The following is a 23,310-nucleotide window of genomic DNA, read 5'->3' as shown; positions in this document are numbered from 1 at the left end:
TATTGACACCTCAATTGACTGATGAGCTATCACTGAATTTGAGGAAGTATCCCGTCGTTGACTGTCCGCCTTTTTATATCATCGGAACGCTTTGCTTCATTCCACGCCAATAAATCTCGACGAAACCTATTAGTCGACAATTATCAAGTGCTAGAGCTTGACAGATAACTCAGAAACTGTTTCCCGCACCACTAGTAATATTTGGTATGTGTCTGGACGTGACGATTGTGACTTTACTCTCATCTTGTATGATTCTTAAGCCCAAGAGCCGGATCCAGGCCCTTCATCTCTCCTCTGGAAGCGTCAGCTTCTACCGCTTTCGTGCACGTTTTACAATGATGAAAGTTCATTGAAGTTAAACTTCTGGCTAAGTATATAGCAATTTCTTGCATTTTAACGTTCTTGCATTTCTTGAGTTTCGGCAATTTAAAATGTGCACGTAATTGTTTTAAGCAATGGTTAAGTGACTCTGCTTGAAGTCACTGAGAACTTCTGGCGTTTATCGAGAACCGGGAAGCGGTTCGAGATATTAAGCCAGAATTTCGAAGTGACTTCTACAGAGTCACTTAACCATGCTCAAAACACGAAATAAGCACGTTTTAAAATGTCGAAAGTCTACGAAATTCAACTTCTGGCTAAGTAGCAACTTCTGGCATTTTGACTTCTGGTACTGCAGACTTTCTGCAATTTAAAATGTGCACGTGATTGTTTTAATTTGGATTAAGACACGAAATAGGCAAGATTTTAACGGTAGCAAAAGATTTCCAACGCAAATGTCCCAAAAGTGTTAAAGTACTGTTGAACAACAATGATGGGCAAAGGTATAAACCAGCCATATTGCGTCAAAAAGAATTTTCTTTCTGTGTTTTTGCAATCGCTATTAGCATTGGCGTCTGTGATGTAAATTGATTAGATAATAGTAAATAATTTATAGTTTACCGCCCTTACGAAAACATGCAGACTTGATAATATTTTGTTTTTTTTTATTTACATCACTTAGATTCTATCGTTTTGCAGCCTGATATAACCGGTCTCAATGGGCTGGGTGGATTTGGTGGAATTCCAGTGGGAGCAGATTTGACGGAAAGTGGATTTTATTCAGTGGCACAAGTCAGTGGATACATCAAACAGTGGAATATTCCGCCTCAGTATCTGCAGAATTCTAGCACACTCGGATTTCATCGCGGTCAGTGAAATTATTGAAACATGCTAACAAAGTCAAGTTCACGAAATCCGTTTTTGAGGCCCAAAAGCTGCATTATCCAGGCTAAAGTGCCAGATTCGAAATTGTCCAGGATTTTGTACGTTCCCTAAACTTTCTTGCGCTCATGTCTAGTGTGTGAACAAATCCCCCCCCCCCCATGCGCTGATCTTCGATCTAAAGATATCCACTTTCTATCTGGTACCTAAGCCTGGGTAGTTTACTATTGAGGAGCATAAGGTAAAGCTGCCTATTTTGCTCCAGAACAAATCTATTTGTTCAATGTTAATAGACATAATGGAATGTTTTAACTGTTATCTTATCGCCATCTTTGTGGGCTTGAATTATAGCTCTCCTTCAAAAATACATAGACTCCCTTTATGGTATGATTACTTTAATCTCGTTTATAAATTAATGTATAAAAAGTGTAAACAAGTTATAAATTGATGGAAGTCTCTGCAAACTGTTCGAAAACTAATATAAGTGTTCACAAGTTCTTACAAAGTAATGAAGAAGTATCATACGATTTTTTTTTATTAAAAGCTGTTTAAAAAATGAATATTTGTGCAAATTATTTATACATTGTTTATGATTTTTTTTAAAAAGTTCTCAAAAGTTTTCGACTCAGGTATACACGAGGGATCTATTGTTTGTTATACCACCATCAAGCTGGTTTGTCCATAATTGCAGTAATCTTTTATTATAAGTTAAAAGGCATAAAATTTACAAAACGCAATATTTTTTTCTTATAGTCATGTAACTCTTTTCTTCGCATTATTTTACCAACTTTTGCCACGTTTCCAGAAAGATATGCTGAAGTTGCGGCTGCTACACCAACTGAGTAAGTTTGTTCACATTTTTGTTCAGATTCATCAGCCAACAGTGGACTCTGTTTTGACCCTCAGCAGTTGTCAATGACAGGCGGCGGATGTTTTGTAGGACTGGCCAGAATCCAGGATCATTTGGGTCTTGTTTCCAGTAAACTAACTGCATGTCGATCGATCGCCACTATAGAATAGGAGTCGATAATGACCATGGCTGCTTAAAAGATCTTTTATGGGTCGAATTTAATTGAGTTGAACTCGGTTAAAACCTATATGTTGTTCTATTATAGTGTTAATTTACCAAAGCAGCATTATCAAGGCTGTTCTCGTTAATTCAGCAGAACGTAATCTTCGCCTCCTAGAAGATTTCATTAAATATTAGGTCATAGCTATTCAAAGCACAGCCTAGACTAAATGTTGTATAGATCTTTACAGATAAGCAGCAAACAAAAAACGATACTAGAGAAAACCATTGCCAAAAGTTCTTCTCAGTGACCGATGTTCTCTACGCTCTAATTTTGTGGTATCTACTGTGGTTTCTGAATATTTTCCGAGTTTTCATTTTTGTCGGGTAGCCAACCTTAATGATGGATGGCTCAGACTTTTGCCAGATATATGATCCATGGTCAAAACAATAATGGACTGTATGAAGAAAATTAATTACAAAAAAATGAATGAAATACAGGCTACAGAACACGGAGAAATCCTGGCGGTATTCATAGTCTTGCCGGAACCATCCAAAATCATCGCAGAAAATTGTATTCTCAAAGAATTTGAAGGCCACTTTTTCAGAATGAAAAATAACGAAAAAGTGTATTAAGCAAATTTAATAACCTCCAGAAAAATAATGAAAATTTGATTTAAAAAGTCACAAAAAAGACTATTACAAGGAACTCACACAGATTTTATGGAAACACATAATGTTACAGTCACAAAAGCATCAATTAATACATAAAAACAACAGAAAAATGAGTGGGTGTTTTAGCAGAAGTTTGATAGGATTTGTCATTGAGTACACTATAATACAAGTCGGCAACGAGGAACCAAAAAGGGCACATTAGAAAAATCACTTTGATTGTTGAAGACAAATCAATTAGATGTCAAAAAAGCAGTTACTTATCTGCTGAAGTCCTACGACATGTTTATTTCTAGCACCAAAAAAGCCGATCAATGAGACTTTTCAATAAAGAAAAAAGACATTAGACTAAAAAAACATCACAAATCAGTAAAAAAAATGATTCCAAAAGAAACTGAACAATAAAAAATTGTGCTTGAAAAGAGCGCCGATGCCATAGAGACCATTACGCATTTACTCAAAACTTTAAACTAGTTTAATTCGGCATGTTTTCTACGCCAATGAGGCCTGAGAATAAACTCAGTGTGACAAGACACCAGAGATGAACCCTAAATATATGAAAATGTCCAAAAATTTTGAAAACTTTATGAGAACTCTTATCTTAAGGTCAGAAGATCATTAGTTTCAGTATATAATTTGAGTAATTTTACAAATATTTTTAAATTTTATCAGTTAGTTAAGATCTGCCGTTGAAGAGACTAAGCGAAAAACTGACGGAAAAAGGATTAAAATTGTAATGATTTTTGCACAAAAATGTATTTTACAACTTAAGCGCTATTTATTAACAACTGAAAGTATTTGATAGATTCACCTTTACCTCTTTCCGAAATCAGTTGGGTTCTTGTTGAACGGGTCTAAGTCATCCGACTACAAAATAACAACAAATGCTGGTAAAACTGAAGATTTCAATCAAAAATAAAAAACTAGAGTTGAAGCCATCAAAACTATGAGTTCTTCCGTTGACAATTTTTATGTCTTCATTGGGACTCACTTGAAGGTAATAGAGATCTTGATAAGAAAAATTGAGAAGAAAGGAAAGAAATTTTAAAAAAGCACTTCAACAAAATCCATTTTCGTTCTTGTTTAAAAACCCATTATGGGATCAAAACAAACCTTTCTGTTGCAGCGTGTCTCTTTAAAACACGTTTCAAGTTCTTAAATTGATTCACAAAGGACACTAAATGTGTAAAAAATAACGTCAGATGTCAAATTTTTCAACAAAAGTTTTAACCTTGATAACACCTCGAAAAAAACGAATTAAAAAAACTACTTATATATTTTACGCTCAACGGGCTCCCTAATGATGCCGTTTACAACCATCTACAATAACTACATCCATCACCAAATTTGACTGTAAAATCAGCTGAGCATATAGTTCCACCATGGAGGCGGGATCGGAACAATGCTGCTTTGAATCATTTCAACGCTCAAAGGGGGATATTTTCAGCAAAAACTATTTCAGACAAGCAGGACAAAAAAGTATCGAAATAGTGTTCTGATTTGTCTCCAAAATGCAATATCTGGAAACTAGATTCTTTTCAAAGTCCCAGGAGGTCCAAAGCAAGATACAAACCGACCAGATTGCGCTGAGAGCTCCACAAGTGTGGCGAAAGACCTGGATCCCAGACATCAGATGGAATTCCTGCTGAGAGTGTCAATGGAGGGAATCATCACCTTTGCAGATCACAGGTCGCAAAACATGATTTTTTGTACTGAACTTAATTGTTAAACTTTTTTTTATTAGTGATTCAGGGTTAATAATGCGTTAAAGACAATCATAGTTACCAATTTAATTATCGTGCCAATGTTGAGAGTTCAAATTCATTAATTTTTGTTCTTTAGTTTTATCAACTGAATTTTGGCTGAACCAGAAGGTCACTCTATAGTAGACATTTTGGATTATACATTAATCAATTAGTGAATCATAGTTACCAAAAACAAAACTGGTTTTAAATATTCGACCGTATCATTTGTTGCATGTATCTTGCCGAAAATATCAACGAGTTTTTTGGCCATAACCAGGCTTTCGCTTGATCATACTTCATAACCCGTATTTCTTAACATTTTAACAGTCTTTCATGGTTGAGACTTTGTCTTTATGATTATGTAATAAGTTTGGGTACGCAAGGCAGCGGGAGTAACAGGTTGAATATTCGCTTTAAAAAAATTTAGTTCTAACTAATAACATAATTTACATAATTTTGTCTCCTCGATTCCGTTGTTAATTACAGTTTAAATGTGGCCGTAAGTCACGCTTAACTTTTTTAATTGATAAATTGATAAGATCATCTGTCAAAAATAAAAATTGTTCACAGGACGGCTGGTGTGCTGGGCAAAACTCCTGCACAGTTGGTGGGCGAAAGTGCAGTTTCACTTGTTCACTGCGAAGACTCATTTTCATTGCACCAATTAATGACATCAGGTATAATGTTATGAATTCGTTTTCAGATTAGTTTAATAATTAAGCGTTAGAACCAAGGTCGAGGTATCCAGACCGAATTGACCTCCGATCAGACCATCTTTGACCGCACACATGTTCTCCGTGCGCTCGAATTACATGGTCTGGAGAAGGCTTCGAGCGCACTTTTGTCTGGACAATGTTCTGCAACTTGTCTGATCAGAGGTCACGTTGGTCTGAGACGGTCTGATCAGAGGCAGTTTTGAGCGCAAACTTGTCTGATCAGAGGCCGACTCGAGCTCACACTAGTCTGATCAGAGGCCGATTCATGCGCAAACTGGTCTGATCAGAGGCCGATTCGAGCGATTTTTTTTTCAATTTTTTTTGTTTTTGTTTTGCTGACTGAGGCTGCCTCTCCCAAGACTCAACAATACAGACGCAATCTGATCAGAGACCCATGGAGAGCCTGATGAGTTGATCAGAAACAAGAGGCCCAGCTGATAGCAACTGCCGGTCCCCTTTTGAAACGCTTGAATTAACTGTAGAGCAAGACATTATTATGTGAAGCTGTCGAAGTTCATCTATTAAGTCAAAAACATGAAATAATTGCATACTCAACAAACTGTTTTTCCGGCACTTGGGATTTCTTTTAATTAGTAATACTTTTATTATAGGCTTTTCCTCAGTTGAATATATTTCTGAAAACATCAATTTTCATGAAATGAATATATTATAACAATATTGAGAGATTTTTTCATGTTCAAATCCTTTCTCTGATCAGAATATTTTGAACGCACTTCGAGCGCACTTCAGTCTGCTCAGAGGCGATTTCAAACGCACTTCAGTTTGATCAGAAGCGACTTCCAGCGCACTTCAGTCTGATCAGAGGCGATTTCGAGCGCACTTCAGTCTGATCAGGGCGGATTCGAGCGCACACTCGTCTGATCAGGGGTGACATTCGAGCGCACAATAGTCTGATCAGAGGAAGTTTTCGAGCGCACTCTAAGCGCACACGGAGCTTAGAGCGCACTCTAGTCTGATCAGAGGACAAAACAGTCTGGGTCGGTCTGGTCAGAGGTCATTTTTGTCTGGGATGGTCTGATCAGAGGCCATTTCGGTCTGGACCTCAACCTGGGAAGCAATCATTTCCTGAAGTTCTGAATACCGAATCTGAGCGAGTGGAAAAAAGCTGCACAGCCTGTTTATATTTCGCAAGAGAGGTTTTCTTTTTTTTTCAAAGTCGATGTCACATTACAATTTACAGGTTATCATTTGTCTCAGTAGCACTCACTATTGTCATTCAAAATCTTTAAACAAGTTGCATTATAAAAGTTCGGATAGACTAGCCTGTGTATGCTTCTTTTTTTCTGATTAAAGTGATCAGATAAAGTCACACGAATTTGAATTCTGATCAGCAAAAAAAATAGTTCTATTAATAGAGCAAAGAAAAATAATATAGAAACAACCTTTTATGTTTAAAGTTTCTTTCAAAATGCCTTTTTGGGATATTGGAAAAAGAATTGATTTGCATCTAGGAAGCTTTTTGTCTTATTTTTGTTATGAATGTACGGCAGATGTGGCAATCTGATTGGTTACATTGCTATGTCTACAAAATCAGTCGCCGAATTTCGATATACACTATTTAAAGCAGATCAAAACTACCTCAGCTAGCATTAGAACGCTCGTTATATAATTAATTTTTTTTTCATTTCGACAGTTATCAAACGCTATTTAAAGACTGATCTACTTTAATTATTCTCAATGACTTCAGACGCTGGGTAAAAGTTGATTTTTCTAAAATTTGACGTTATGAAATTTTGGTCTAGTTTTGAGATAAAATTGATCAATTTTTTCATTTCGCTTTTGTTTTTGTTAAACCTTTCAACTGCATGCTTAATATTTATTAATTTCATCTCTTCAAAAATTTATTTTCAAAAAACCCATTGCAGTTTTATTAAGACTAAAAAATACTACTCATATAATATTTCTGTTTACGCTCAAAATTTTGCTGAACAGAGATGAATTAGCGAATTTTTGTCCAGCTGCAAGCTACGAAAGTCTGTTTGAGATAATATATCGCGAAAATAGGCAACGCTAATAATGCAGGAAAATTTTAACTAATTTAATCTAAAAAGTTCTGCCGGAAGTTCTTTAAAACAGAAATATTGGGCAATAAAATCAATTATTTTTGACAGCAACATTAAAAAGTCAGGTCCGGTTTTTAGATGATCCGCCTTCATTGATCTATGTGCATTGAGTTGCTTCAAATAGTCATACAAAAAACATATCAGTTGGCAGGTTGTCCTATAATACTTTCGTATCGGCTATGATATAAAATCTAGATATAAAAATTGATTTAAATTAATTTTCTTGAGAAAATTGTACTAAAAACTAGTTCATTTAATGTCGATTTTCTGAACCAAAAGCCAAATAAACAATATCTGGTTCATTTTAACAAAAGTGTTTATCAAGTTCAATGATTTTCAAAATGAGCTTCATTTCAATTTTTTTGTAAAGCTACTAATTTTAATTTCAATTTTATTGAATTCTGTGTATCTAAAAACGTGGGTTTTTTTTACCAAATTGTGATATTGTTTTCATTGATTTGTTTATACACAAGGTATGTTGTCGCTTTTGCGACATGTGTCTTGGAACCATTGTTTCTGAACTAGAATTTAATTCTACCATGGGGTGAAATTTAAAAATTAAATAAGCTTTCAACAGCGCATTCAACCACGCGCTGGTTGGATAGATTGAAATCTTCTCGAGGATTAAAATCCTCTCTAAAAATCTGAGTGCACATTCAGATGGCCGAAGCAAAATTTTTTTTTCTGACGAGAAATTGAATTTTTTGGCTGGGAAATATATACATACTAGGAGTATTAGCCGATACAAAAATTACAAGACACACCAATTGGCGAAAAAAATGACCAAAAGGATGTGAAATAAACAGAAATCAGATTAGTATAATTTAACTAGTTTTATTAGAAATTTCTAGTTTTATTAGAAATTTACTCTTGTTCGTCATGGTTTGTTAGGTTGTGATAGATTCATATCAAGTCACTCAGGCCAATGAGGCATGGCAAAAACAGCTTGTTGTTATCGTCAATTAATGTTTGTTTTTAAACTAAAGTCATAATAAGCAGTTCACTTAATTTATTATTACCCGAACTTGAGTCTCCGAGCATTTCAGCTCTGAACCATCACATTTCAAGAGCAAAAACTTTTTCACTTCGGAAACATTGCATCTCCAGAATATTTCAAGTTTCTTTATGTGCAGTTTTTCCTGATTATGATTAGATTGAGGTCATAGAGTTCACCCACGCTAAACTTATACTGTATAGCGTGATAACTATGCATGCCCTAAAGTTAAGCCTGAGCACACTGACGTACTTTGGTAGCTTATAACTGTTATTTACTATAGTAGTATACATGCTATTTATACATAGGTTAGTTTGTACGTAATTACAACAAAATCCACTTAGCTTAGTGCTTGCGACTTGCTACGCAAAAAGAATGTTACAAGTCACGACGCGTATTCTTGCAAATTTGCAAAAGCGTATTCTTGCAATTTTGCAAAACCGGAAATTTTAAGGTTTTTTCTTACTATCCCACCGTTGGTTGATAGACAACTTAATACTTGTAAAGACCAATGGAACTGGATGGAGGGAAAAGAGAAAAAAATCCTTTTTAATTTGTTTACTTCTGCCCCGAGGATAGAAGCCACTAGTCTAAAAAATTTTAAAAAATAAATTTTACAAGTACACACGCGGAAGTTCGGTTCGCATATAAAGCAAACCTTGTTGGCGGGAGTTACGGTGAACATTCTGTTTTTCATGCATTAGATTTTATTCAAAAATCAAGACTGGCCAGTGTAAATTGTGACATAGACAGAGTAGTGGTCATCCTAAAAACAGAATGTCTCTAGAGTGATTCAGCGTTGATTTGCTCTGCCACCAACCTCCGGGTATAAATAATCTCTATTTCATAAAAATTTTTGGAAACGGTTTGGTTAACTAAATATGCAGTGAGAACAATTTTTGTTTATTTATATCGAACTGAACCACAATTTTCCGCAATTTTGTCCTTGATTTATGAAAAAGTCCAGTAATTGCCAAGTTATAAATCATTCTTACTATATCTTTCTTTGCCTTAGTTTTTTAGAGCAGATGTCTCCCTTTTCTGAGAGTTTATAAGATTCGGAGTAAAACCTGCAACGGTGTGAAAAAATTATGCAACAGTCGTAAACTGCTTGTGGGACGTTTCTTCACGACGCGTATTCTTGCAAATTTGCAAAATTGGGACAGTTTGTAAGGAACATATCTGCTGCCAACACATAATCAAAGGATTATTTCATATTAATTATATGCAACAAATATTTTCTGGGTAGTTTTTTAATTTTTTTCTCATCGTTGGTCAATAGACAAATTAATACTTGTAATATGACCCATCAAACTGGATGGAGGGAATAGACAAAAACTGCTTTTCCCATTCGTTTACTTCTCCCCAGACGAGAGAAGTCACTAATCAGCAAAAATTTTAGAACCAGTTGCCGATCGCCAATCTTCCACAACCCCAATCAAGTGGATTTGTTCCAACGGTTCCCTTCTTCAGTGCAACTGCCAAACTGAACCCATTTACAACCCGGGTAAGCCCAAAAACAGCCCTCCTATGTTCCTTCTCTTAACGTGCACCCCCACACCTAGCCGCGTGCCGGCCGAAACCCAACCACAAATACGTACAACTCAATCGGGTGTAGTTTTGAACCCGAGTACGCAAATTGGAGCACCGGGACAAGTAGTCGTGACTGGGTCTGGATACCAGCATCCGGCGAGCAGCTTGGGAAACGATATTATTGGTTCTGAAATCAGTTTTGGGAGTTTTTTGAGTGGAAGTAATTGTTTACAGATGACTTCAGGTAGTAATCATACGACTTATAGCTCATATTAAATAAGATGATTTAATGCAAATTGTATTAATTGTTATGATACTCAATTTAAACTATTTAAATGAGTGCTGTGAATTTGAGCGGGACGTGCACATGATACTGAAATTGTATTCAAAACATTTTCTAGGTTTTTCGCCGTTAATTTGGATTTGTAGCCGTCTACTGATTCTTGAAAAAATTTAGTAAAGCTATTGTTTTGGCGATCTTTTCGTGATCTTAATCGATGAAGATCATAGATCTGTTTGTAGCTATTGAATGAAGTGAATCAATACACAGAATGAACCACTTCTCAACTTTTGTATAACTTCAATGAACATGACATTTTCCTCGGTGTTGGTGAAAAGTAGTTTTAAATAAAATATTTTTTGAACCTGTTTTTTCTAATATATAATACAATTTTTCTTAACATGTATTCAAACAGCTTTTAGTCTGCAATAAACTTAATTGTAAAAGTCAAACTAGGAAAAACCAGAAATCGAAATTGTAAACTATGCTAAAACATCACTTTATGAAAATTATAGTTCATAGTAGCATTTCCAAGAAGTCAGGATATAGCTTTCAAGAAGACAGGATATATCGCTGATTGTAAACTATGCTAAAACATCACTTTATGAAAATTATAGTTCATAGTAGCATTTCCAAGAAGTCAGGATATAGCTTTCAATGACTTTTGTTTTTATCTATAATTTGAGGGACCTAAACGGGCGCAACTACCGCGTAAATGTACCAATATGTGATTCAAATTAGCGTCTAATACTGACTAGCCTAGAACCAACCATTACAACAACTGGTCAATTACATGCTCTCGAACTTGGGTACTATTTATAGCCAATTCTCTTGTTATTTCTTGCTCGCCTTCATCTGGCTAGCTAAGTTGAAAAAATAGAGTTTTTTGTCAAGCCATGTCAATTTTACTTCATGCGCATTTTACATTAGGTTGTTCTGCCTCAACATTTTTACCAATTAAAGATTCCAGGGTGCAATAAAGTAGTTTTCTATTGAACAAAAAAGCGCAACTGCACTTATTTAGATATTTCTCGAGTTTAATTGCCTATTCGACACTCATTATCTATTTTATAAAAACTATCACTATTTTACAACTTATATGTAAGTAAAGTATAAATAAAAACAATTTACAGCAAAAAACGGCGTTAAACCAGTGACGCAAACGCCAGCCAACATTAAATTGTTTTATCCTTAGATCTTGCCAGACACGAGTTTGATTTGAAATATTAAGAATCATGAAAGGTAACCAAATATTGTGTAACATCTTGAACAAAAAAACAGATGTGCAAATTATCGTTACTCTTGATCAGGATCAAGTCAACATTGATGAAAACAAAGATCAATGGAACAAAATGAACAAATCCAGAAAAACAAATCGTTACTATTTTTCGGATCAGTTTCAGTGGAAAAAGGTTTAATATACAAAACGGCTCGTTAGTGTTTGTTTGCACATGATGTTCCGACCCGCTCTCATCTACATTTTTGACTTAACTGTCTTTCGACTTACATTTTTGACAAAAGATAATCAAAAATAGATGTTTGAGTTTTAAAAAAATCGTTACACCACCAAACTAATAATTGAATTAAATAATGTCATGCCTCACTTTAACCCTAACTAAACAAATTTAATTTCTCCTAACTACACAAAAGATGGGGTTTTTCTTTAATGAGACCAGGTAACGCCAAATTCAAAAATCAATCAACCTTTTTTAAACCAAATAAATTCAAGTCTTAAAAATCATTAGCTTTTACCGAAATATTTCTTGATAAAATTACTAACAAGTCATTGTGAAACCAATAGAACCTGTCTTTGGTTAAACTTTGCCATAGGAGTGGACCATAGATGTAGAAAAACTCAAAAAATTTTGAAAAAATTTAAAAGTTTTGCGAAAACACATATTAGTGAAGCCATTATGTGTTTTATTTCAATTTCTGTATATAGTAATTCAGCTAAAGTTAAACTGAGTGAATAAATAGGTTTAATTGAGCCACATTTGAAAATCATTGGGATCTTTTTTTTCGTGATTGTGCTAAAGCAGGAGCAAAAGAAGCACAAATGCACCACTCACATAATTTTTTTAAAAAGGCATATTATCCAACAAACAAATCATCGTTACGTCATAATATCAGTAAACATTTTAAATTTTCAATTACAGAGAATTGTATGGGACCTGTCAATGATGAGACAAAGTTACAAGTTGACGATAACAACAGGACTGAAAAAATTGAAAAGTCCTTAAAATCTTAGATATGATTAATATTAGAAAGTTTATGACTAATAGCTAAACGCGGATTGCTTCGGGTAATATTATTCAATCAATTCTCAATTAGAATTTTTTGAGACTGGTCAGCATGGCTACCTAAAGAATAAAAAAACAGGCTAACAAAGCAAGTTGAAAAAAAATATTGAGCGAGAAATGTGTCGAACCCATTAAAAATTTTTTCCGTATAAATTTTTCTTCCTTCAAATAATTTTTAACGGCAATGGGATTCTTTTTTTTGCAATTTGACTCCAATGATGAACAAACACGGAAAAATACAAAAAAAACATTAAAAATTTTTGAGAAAATCCGTAGTATCAACGACATTAAAATCAATAATTTTAAACTGAACCTAATAAATACGCTAAGTTATGACTCGATGAGACAACGAAGATCGTTGTTTTTTCACAATTTATCAATAGGACATTACAATAGGTCATTGACAATGAAAACAACAATAAACACAGGCGAAATACAAAAAAAATAGGTAGAAATGTGCGAAAAGTGTCAAAAACATTCAAACAATTAGTTTTTCTCTGAAAAGTTTATATGTGATCCACTGAAAGTCTGCCAATGCAACTATCAATAATAGGATTATGTGTTAAGAATCCAAAAAGAACCAAAATTACTACAAAAAATATCAAAAATTTTTTAAAAAATATGAAACTCGTGCATCGAAGTCATAACACCAATAGTTAGAACATAAACTGCTAACTAGATTAATTTTGGTAGAAGTAGAAAAGAAAAGTCCGTTCATCACGGACACTGACGTAAAGTTAACGAAATAAGGGTTACAATCTTTCAATGTTAAAAAAAATTTCTCGAAAAATCATTTCTAAAGTCTTAACAAGCATTACATTGAATAGCATTCAACGGAAGTCAAAAAACATGCTCAGCTATCCCCCGACTGAAGGACAAAAAAATTTTGCATGTATAATTAAGCGATAAGACATCACAATAAGTCCTATGATTATGGAAACAACAAATAGACCCAAAAACCAAAAATTGAGTGGAAAAGTGAGCGAAGAAAATGTCGAAGCCCTTTAAACCTTAAGCTTTTCTCTGTAAACTGTACCCATGATCCATTGAACATCTTCTCAATGGATGATATAAAAATGGGAGTAATGAGATAAGATTTTAAGAGGGACCAATAATAAAAAAGTATCCAAAAAATTTTTAAGAAAATTTTGAAATCTTGTGGCATTGAAGTCATATAACACATAGTAAGACAATAAAACCGCTTACCAAATTCTTTTTAATTGCAGTAGAAAGGAAAGGGGTCCTGGCATTAATAAGACTGACTTACAATTCACGAAAATAAGTTTATGATCGGTTAATGTTAAAAAAAATTCTCGAAAATTCATTTTTAAAGTCTTAACAGCCATTAGCTGTCCACTCAAAGATCTAGATAGGTTCATGTAATGCTCATTATGAAACCCAATGCACTTTAAATCAACGAGTCTATGCCATAGGAGTACAACAATTCAGTAAAACCACAAAAAGAAAATAAAAATTTCATTTAAAATTACGGAAACTCAAGAGTCGGAGCCTAAAAAAAAGAGCGATTCCTTGAATGCAATTTTTTGATTATTGGGCTTCATTAGACTGTAAATCAGGTTTATCATTAACCGAACCTCGGTCTGAAAAATGACTAGTCTCCAGGTGACTTAAGAAAAGAAAAAATATGAAAAATTTTCTAAACAAAATTGCTCTCAAATACAATTCTATTTTTTTAAATCTAATAGTGAACTTCCCTATGAGAACAAGACTAGTCTTTTTATCGCTTTTCTTCTATTAGCAACTCCAAATTGATTTTTTTGCAGCGTGAATTGTAATCTTGAATCAAAATTTTTTTTAAAAAAAGATTTAATTTGAAGAAAAATTACACTAAAAGTGAAAAAAATGATGCCCAATATCACGTGTTCACAGAAAACTTCAACCCTCGATAACTCTAAAAGACAAAACTCAAAAAAAATCTTTGTAATTTCAAATTCTACGCTAGAGGAGCTTTTTAATGATACTACTCACATTTCTCTACTATAAAATCTCGATCGGCCAAAATTGTCTGAACAAAAAAACCTATTTGAGTATATAGTTCCTCCCCCACAAGTGAGGTCGAACAAATATGTAAATGTTCATTTAAAGAAACTTCGATTTGAAATTCCCGATTGATTTAATCATCAATTCAAAGTTTTTGCGGCTCTTTTTCTTCAATTATTTTTGCATCTGATAATTTTTGTTTGATAAGGACTGTGATGATATGCAAGCTATTGTTGTCTACTAGTTTTTCACCAGAGATTTCGAGTTTACAATGAATTGATGAATTGTTAGGTTGCACAAGTGGGTAAAACATAAAACCCGCAAATTTTACAAATCAAAACAAATCAGAAGTGATCAATCAATCAAAACAATTTAAGGAAATCAAGCATGTGCTTGAACACTCCGGGCCGCGTGCATCAGGGTAAAACTGAATTTTCTTGTTGTATTTTACAATTTAAGATTTCTGCAATCAAGTTTGCATGATTTTTTTGCTGATATGCAATTTCAATATTGTTTTGTAATTTCGAAGGTGTAAAGATGATCTGTTGTCATAATTGAGGGCATTTTTGGTTTCCTGATTGTGTTTGTGTTTGTGTAAACTTTTTGTACACTCTTCCAGGGTGGCATATACACCGGTTATATGTTGGTGAAGGTTGGTGATTATACGTTTGCATCGACGTTTTCATTTGATGCGTGGTAAATGGAATATTGTGCTGTTGAATGACCAGTATGTGTGAAAGTAGTTATTAGGCTTCATGGGGGCTGTGAAAGTTGAATTTTAGTCGAAGATTGTTGGTAGCATATACTGTAAACTCTGTTGATGTGAAGGTGTATACTTTGTCAATCTGAAGGCTGTCGACAAAATTTATGTGGGTTGGATTCCGGAGACGTTAGATTTGTCAAACTGGCAAATAAGGGCAAAAATAACGAAAACTTCATGATGACTGTTGTCGGTGAGGTCAAAGAAACACTTTGAGCTGGAATCCGCGTAGTTTTAGGGAAGTTAAGGACTTAGGGAAGTTAAAATTCTTTTTTCGTTTTGCAGTTTCACAGCGTTGTTGACTTCTTCATGTGCTGGATTGTTTGAGCTTGTGTAGAGTTGAATATTGGATACGCTGACTTTGGATACGATGATTATCGAAATTTAAAAACCAATATGTCGTGTGAAAATTAAACTTTAATGGTTTCAAGTATTGTGTAAAACTTTAGCTAATTTGACTGCTGGTCTGTTCAGCACTCCAGTTGGTGTCTTGATTTCGAAGGATCGTGCTCGTCCGTCCAATCCATTGTGGCATTTCGCAATTCGACCCATTGGCCAAATACCTTTTGGAGTGAACTCATGCAATAACCTGACTAAATTGCCTTCTTTCAATTCCTCTGATTCTGTTCTGCTCTTTGGGTGACTGATAAGATCTGATGTGTACTCCTTTTGCAAACGTTTCAAAAAATGATCCAGTAAAGTTTGTGTGTAAGAGAACTCCTTTTTACTAAATGTTTGGCTGGTTGATGTCAGTGGTGCTAAAGGGCTGTAAGGACGTCTTAATAAAAAATGATTAGGTGTTAGTGCTTCTTCATCGTTTGTGTCTTAGGAGACATATGTAATTGGCCTGGAGTTAAGAAGTCCTTCAGTCTCGGCTACATATGTCTGAAAATTTAGCCTCTCCCATATCCCGCCGAAGTGAGGGGCTAGAGGTGGATTCACTTTCCATTGAATATTTTGCTGCTGTAACTGGGACTTGATGAAGTCGTTGTCAACACTGATATTGCTCAGATCCAACATTTTTTTCGCTGATGTGGAGCTCGATCCATTGTCATAAATGATTAATTCGGGATATCGTCGTCGCGATAAAAATCTTCTGATGGCTAGTAGACAACTATCGGTGTCCAATGTCTGACAAACCTCCAGATGGACAGCTCTAGTGACAAGACAGGTGAAAAGACATACATATTGTTTTTCCAATTTGCGATTTTATTGCTCGATGTAAAAGGGTCCGAAAAAGTCTAAGCCAACATTTAGAAAAAGATATTGTTTTTCTGTTTCTACTGGGGAAGTTGGCCATGATAGTGGTAATATTTTGTGCTCTCCATCGTCGGCAAATGAAGCATGTTTTGCTTAGTTGTTTCAAAAATCGTCTTAGTCCTATGATAATGAAATCTTGCTGCAGGTGAGCTCGAACAAACTCTGTTCCAAGATGTCTACAGTCGTTGTGGGTTTGCTCAATTATTAATTTGGTTTTATTATTCTTACAGTCAAGAAAAATTGGATGTTTCTGGCTGTAGGGCGTTTTAGCGTGGTTTGATCTGCCTCTTCCTCATATTATATGATCCTTGTCCAAGAAGGGTGTGAACTGCAATAAGTTGTCTAGTTAATTTTCCCGTTCAAGGTTTCTGATGCTTTCAGAAAAGGTTTTATGCTGTGATTGTCTCAATAGATGGTGTCGTGCGTCTTCATATCTGTTTGTGACTGGTTGTTTGCGGAAGATTTTGACTGCTTTCATTACTTTTTCGGTTGGTTGCATAAGTTTATTCCAACTAAAGAAATCATTAGTGTCAATAACTGTGTTTGAATTTTCTGTATGTAAGACGTTTGTCGCTGTAAATTGCTGTTCTCTTTGGAAATTAGAAATGGGATTTTCTGGGAGAAATTTTGCCGCTGACAGCCATTTTTCTTTCAAGTCTGTTAAAGAAAGTCCTCTTGTTCCGTGATCTGCAGGGTTGATTTTACGGGGTAAAAATTTCCATTGTTCTGACTTAGAATTTGCTAAAATTTTTTGCAATTTTATTTGCTACAAAAATTTTTTGGTGTTTTGTTGATTTAATCTAAACTAATGTGGCCATACTGTCAGTCCAGAGTTGAATTTTGTCAAAAAGTGCTGTCATTTCGCTTCGAACAAAAAAGCAAGTTCTGCTCCCATAGCTGCTGCTTCAAGTTCTAATTTGAGGATGGTTGTTGTTTTAATGGGTGCAACTCTTGTTTTGCTAATAGCATATTGAGTTGTTATTTCTTCTGCGCTGCTTGATCTGATGTATATTGTCGTTGCATTTGCTGTACTTGATGCATCGCAAAATATGTAAAGCTCATGCTTAGCATCTGGGTTGGGGATCAGACATCTGCTAATAGAAATTTCTGGCATCTGCTCATATTCGTCGACAAATTGCTGTAAGTCGTGTTGGAAATCACTTGGAATCTGATTATTCCAGTTGTTACCTTGTATCACTATTGATTGAAGAACGCATCGTACTCTAATGGAAAACGGCTTGATGATTCCAAGGGGATCGAATATTGATGCGGCGAGTGGCAGCAATTGACGTTGTTGCATGTTCTTGACATCCAGTTTTAAGTCTGGTCTTTTGAAGATGAAAATATCGTCCTTGGCATTTCACCTTTGAGCTAAAGTACGTTGCTCTGTCGCTGTGTCTGTATTTTCTCCAGTTATTTTCATGACTGTGTTTGGGTCGTTACTAAAAAATTTAAGCAGCTTAAAACCATCTTTTTGTAACGTATCTTTTACTTCTGTTGTTGTGATTGCTGCGTTTTTGGTTGACTTGAAACTTTAAAGGTAATCATCCATGTAGAAACTGTTTCTTATGGCTGAGTAGGCTTCAGGATTACTTAATTTGTTATCCTCCGCACATCTCTGGAGTATGTATAATGCACATGAAGGGGAACAAGTTGCACCGAATATTAGTCTCTTGTACTTGAAAAATATTTTTTCTCCATCTTTGTTCCACAAAATTTTTTGATTATTGGGCTTCATTAGACTGTAAATCAGGTTTATCATTAACCGAACCTCGGTCTGAAAAATGACTAGTCTCCAGGTGACTTAAGAAAAGAAAAAATATGAAAAATTTTCTAAACAAAATTGCTCTCAAATACAATTCTATTTTTTTAAATCTAATAGTGAACTTCCCTATGAGAACAAGACTAGTCTTTTTATCGCTTTTCTTCTATTAGCAACTCCAAATTGATTTTTTTGCAGCGTGAATTGTAATCTTGAATCAAAATTTTTTTTAAAAAAAGATTTAATTTGAAGAAAAATTACACTAAAAGTGAAAAAAATGATGCCCAATATCACGTGTTCACAGAAAACTTCAACCCTCGATAACTCTAAAAGACAAAACTCAAAAAAAATCTTTGTAATTTCAAATTCTACGCTAGAGGAGCTTTTTAATGATACTACTCACATTTCTCTACTATAAAATCTCGATCGGCCAAAATTGTCTGAACAAAAAAACCTATTTGAGCATATAGTTCCTCCCCCACAAGTGAGGTCGAACAAATATGTAAATGTTCATTTAAAGAAACTTCGATTTGAAATTCCCGATTGATTTAATCATCAATTCAAAGTTTTTGCGGCTCTTTTTCTTCAATTATTTTTGCATCTGATAATTTTTGTTTGATAAGGACTGTGATGATATGCAAGCTATTGTTGTCTACTAGTTTTTCACCAGAGATTTCCAGTTTACAATGAATTGATGAATTGTTAGGTTGCACAAGTGGGTAAAACATAAAACCCGCAAATTTTACAAATCAAAACAAATCAGAAGTGATCAATCAATCAAAACAATTTAAGGAAATCAAGCATGTGCTTGAACACTCCGGGCCGCGTGCATCAGGGTAAAACTGAATTTTCTTGTTGTATTTTACAATTTAAGATTTCTACAATCAAGTTTGCATGATTTTTTTGCTGATATGCAATTTCAATATTGTTTTGTAATTTCGAAGGTGTAAAGATGATCTGTTGTCATAATTGAGGGCATTTTTGGTTTCCTGATTGTGTTTGTGTTTGTGTAAACTTTTTGTACACTCTTCCAGGGTGGCATATACGCCGGTTATATGTTGGTGAAGGTTGGTGATTATACGTTTGCATCGACGTTTTCATTTGATGCGTGGTAAATGGAATATTGTGCTGTTGAATGACCAGTATGTGTGAAAGTAGTTATTAGGCTTCATGGGGGCTGTGAAAGTTGAATTTTAGTCGAAGATTGTTGGTAGCATATACTGTAAACTCTGTTGATGTGAAGGTGTATACTTTGTCAATCTGAAGGCTGTCGACAAAATTTATGTGGGTTGGATTCCGGAGACGTTAGATTTGTCAAACTGGCAAATAAGGGCAAAAATAACGAAAACTTCATGATGACTGTTGTCGGTGAGGTCAAAGAAACACTTTGAGCTGGAATCCGCGTAGTTTTAGGGAAGTTAAGGACTTAGGGAAGTTAAAATTCTTTTTTCGTTTTGCAGTTTCACAGCGTTGTTGACTTCTTCATGTGCTGGATTGTTTGAGCTTGTGTAGAGTTGAATATTGGATACGCTGACTTTGGATACGATGATTATCGAAATTTAAAAACCAATATGTCGTGTGAAAATTAAACTTTAATGGTTTCAAGTATTGTGTAAAACTTTAGCTAATTTGACTGCTGGTCTGTTCAGCACTCCAGTTGGTGTCTTGATTTCGAAGGATCGTGCTCGTCCGTCCAATCCATTGTGGCATTTCGCAATTCGACCCATTGGCCAAATACCTTTTGGAGTGAACTCATGCAATAACCTGACTAAATTGCCTTCTTTCAATTCCTCTGATTCTGTTCTGCTCTTTGGGTGACTGATAAGATCTGATGTGTACTCCTTTTGCAAACGTTTCAAAAAATGATCCAGTAAAGTTTGTGTGTAAGAGAACTCCTTTTTACTAAATGTTTGGCTGGTTGATGTCAGTGGTGCTAAAGGGCTGTAAGGACGTCTTAATAAAAATGATTAGGTGTTAGTGCTTCTTCATCGTTTGTGTCTTAGGAGACATATGTAATTGGCCTGGAGTTAAGAAGTCCTTCAGTCTCGGCTACATATGTCTGAAAATTTAGCCTCTCCCATATCCCGCCGAAGTGAGGGGCTAGAGGTGGATTCACTTTCCATTGAATATTTTGCTGCTGTAACTGGGACTTGATGAAGTCGTTGTCAACACTGATATTGCTCAGATCCAACATTTTTTTCGCTGATGTGGAGCTCGATCCATTGTCATAAATGATTAATTCGGGATATCGTCGTCGCGATAAAAATCTTCTGATGGCTAGTAGACAACTATCGGTGTCCAATGTCTGACAAACCTCCAGATGGACAGCTCTAGTGACAAGACAGGTGAAAAGACATACATATTGTTTTTCCAATTTGCGATTTCATTGCTCGATGTAAAAGGGTCCGCAAAAGTCTAAGCCAACATTTAGAAAAAGATATTGTTTTTCTGTTTCTACTGGGGAAGTTGGCCATGATAGTGGTAATATTTTGTGCTCTCCATCGTCGGCAAATGAAGCATGTTTTGCTTAGTTGTTTCAAAAATCGTCTTAGTCCTATGATAATGAAATCTTGCTGCAGGTGAGCTCGAACAAACTCTGTTCCAAGATGTCTACAGTCGTTGTGGGTTTGCTCAATTATTAATTTGGTTTTATTATTCTTACAGTCAAGAAAAATTGGATGTTTCTGGCTGTAGGGCGTTTTAGCGTGGTTTGATCTGCCTCTTCCTCATATTATATGATCCTTGTCCAAGAAGGGTGTGAACTGCAATAAGTTGTCTAGTTAATTTTCCCGTTCAAGGTTTCTGATGCTTTCAGAAAAGGTTTTATGCTGTGATTGTCTCAATAGATGGTGTCGTGCGTCTTCATATCTGTTTGTGACTGGTTGTTTGCGGAAGATTTTGACTGCTTTCATTACTTTTTCGGTTGGTTGCATAAGTTTATTCCAACTAAAGAAATCATTAGTGTCAATAACTGTGTTTGAATTTTCTGTATGTAAGACGTTTGTCGCTGTAAATTGCTGTTCTCTTTGGAAATTAGAAATGGGATTTTCTGGGAGAAATTTTGCCGCTGACAGCCATTTTTCTTTCAAGTCTGTTAAAGAAAGTCCTCTTGTTCCGTGATCTGCAGGGTTGATTTTACGGGGTAAAAATTTCCATTATTCTGACTTAGAATTTGCTAAAATTTTTTGCAATTTTATTTGCTACAAAAATTTTTTGGTGTTTTGTTGATTTAATCTAAACTAATGTGGCCATACTGTCAGTCCAGAGTTGAATTTTGTCAAAAAGTGCTGTCATTTCGCTTCGAACAAAAAAGCAAGTTCTGCTCCCATAGCTGCTGCTTCAAGTTCTAATTTGGGGATGGTTGTTGTTTTAATGGGTGCAACTCTTGTTTTGCTAATAGCATATTGAGTTGTTATTTCTTCTGCGCTGCTTGATCTGATGTATATTGTCGTTGCATTTGCTGTACTTGATGCATCGCAAAATATGTAAAGCTCATGCTTAGCATCTGGGTTGGGGATCAGACATCTGCTAATAGAAATTTCTGGCATCTGCTCATATTCGTCGACAAATTGCTGTAAGTCGTGTTGGAAATCACTTGGAATCTGATTATTCCAGTTGTTACCTTGTATCACTATTGATTGAAGAACGCATCGTACTCTAATGGAAAACGGCTTGATGATTCCAAGGGGATCGAATATTGATGCGGCGAGTGGCAGCAATTGACGTTGTTGCATGTTCTTGACATCCAGTTTTAAGTCTGGTCTTTTGAAGATGAAAATATCGTCCTTGGCATTTCACCTTTGAGCTAAAGAACGTTGCTCTGTCGCTGTGTCTGTATTTTCTCCAGTTATTTTCATGACTGTGTTTGGGTCGTTACTAAAAAATTTAAGCAGCTTAAAACCATCTTTTTGTAACGTATCTTTTACTTCTGTTGTTGTGATTGCTGCGTTTTTGGTTGACTTGAAACTTTAAAGGTAATCATCCATGTAGAAACTGTTTCTTATGGCTGAGTAGGCTTCAGGATTACTTAATTTGTTATCCTCCGCACATCTCTGGAGTATGTATAATGCACATGAAGGGGAACAAGTTGCACCGAATATTAGTCTCTTGTACTTGAAAAATATTTTTTCTCCATCTTTGTTCCACAAAAATCTGAGTGCGTCTTGATCTTCTGTTCTTATGGCAACTTGCATGAACATCGCTTCGATATGACCGGTTACTGCAATCTTGTACTGCTGAAATCTCAGAAGAAGTACAACAAGTCTTCATAGTAGATCTGGTCCGGCCAAAAGGGCTTCGTTAAGTGAATGTCCCTTGTATACTGAAGCTGCATTTGTGACTCGTCTTAGTTTTTTCTTCATTTTATGTTCAACGTTGCGGTGTGGGAGATACCTTGTGAATTCATAAGATAAGTTGTGAATTCATAAAATTGGGTTGACGTTGTGTCTCTTCAATAAATCCTTTTTTGATGTCTGCTTCGATGGTTTGATTGTAACGACAAAATAGGTCTGGTTCCTGTTGAAGTCGGTTTTCAAGTGACTGTAATTGTGCTTTGGCAAAAAAGTAGTTGTTCGGTAGTTTAGTGTCATCTTTCCAAGGTAGTCCGATCTCATAACCAAAACCATTGTGGCATGCCGTCCTTTTTAGTGTTTCAAGCGCTTTCTTGTCATCTGCAGTCAATGTCTTTTTTTCGCTCTCTAAATTTTTTCCCTCCTTTGTCCAAAACATTTGAGGCATGTCGTTCTCTATATCCTTTTCTGGGTTTTTTATTCTGTTGTAAAGTGTGATGTTGTAATTGATTTCTTCGTTTATTACTGGTTGGCTTGTATTTCTGTGTTATTGGTCCTGAACGGTCCATCCTAGCTGGGTCAAGATTCCGTATGGGGTTCTTGGTGGTCCAGTTGTGAATTTGAGTGATACTATTGCAATGAAGGCATCCGCTCCGATTAAAACTCCTATTCTGTTATCTCGTACTTAGGGAAGAGTGATGTTGT

General features: G+C 35.3%; 1 protein-coding gene across 1 annotated transcript; it reads left to right on the top strand.

Moving 5' to 3' along the window:
• The first annotated feature begins 206 nt into the window (after window positions 1–206).
• LOC142350463 (uncharacterized) lies at window positions 207–23,294 on the top strand. The gene is made up of 8 exons (XM_075402312.1): window positions 207–302; window positions 1,018–1,186; window positions 2,069–2,167; window positions 4,426–4,570; window positions 5,197–5,303; window positions 9,823–10,197; window positions 19,560–19,620; window positions 23,180–23,294. Exons 1-8 carry the CDS (start codon window positions 207–209, stop codon window positions 23,292–23,294), a joined length of 1,167 nt encoding a protein of 388 aa, XP_075258427.1.
• Window positions 23,295–23,310: the final 16 nt, after the last annotated feature.

The sequence above is a fragment of the Convolutriloba macropyga genome, chromosome 12, assembly GCF_964194025.1.
Source record: "Convolutriloba macropyga chromosome 12, txConMacr16.3, whole genome shotgun sequence".
Classification (NCBI taxonomy): domain Eukaryota; kingdom Metazoa; phylum Xenacoelomorpha; order Acoela; family Convolutidae; genus Convolutriloba; species Convolutriloba macropyga.
Note: the sequence above shows the minus strand (reverse complement) of the source record. Positions and strands in the feature narration are given on the sequence as shown.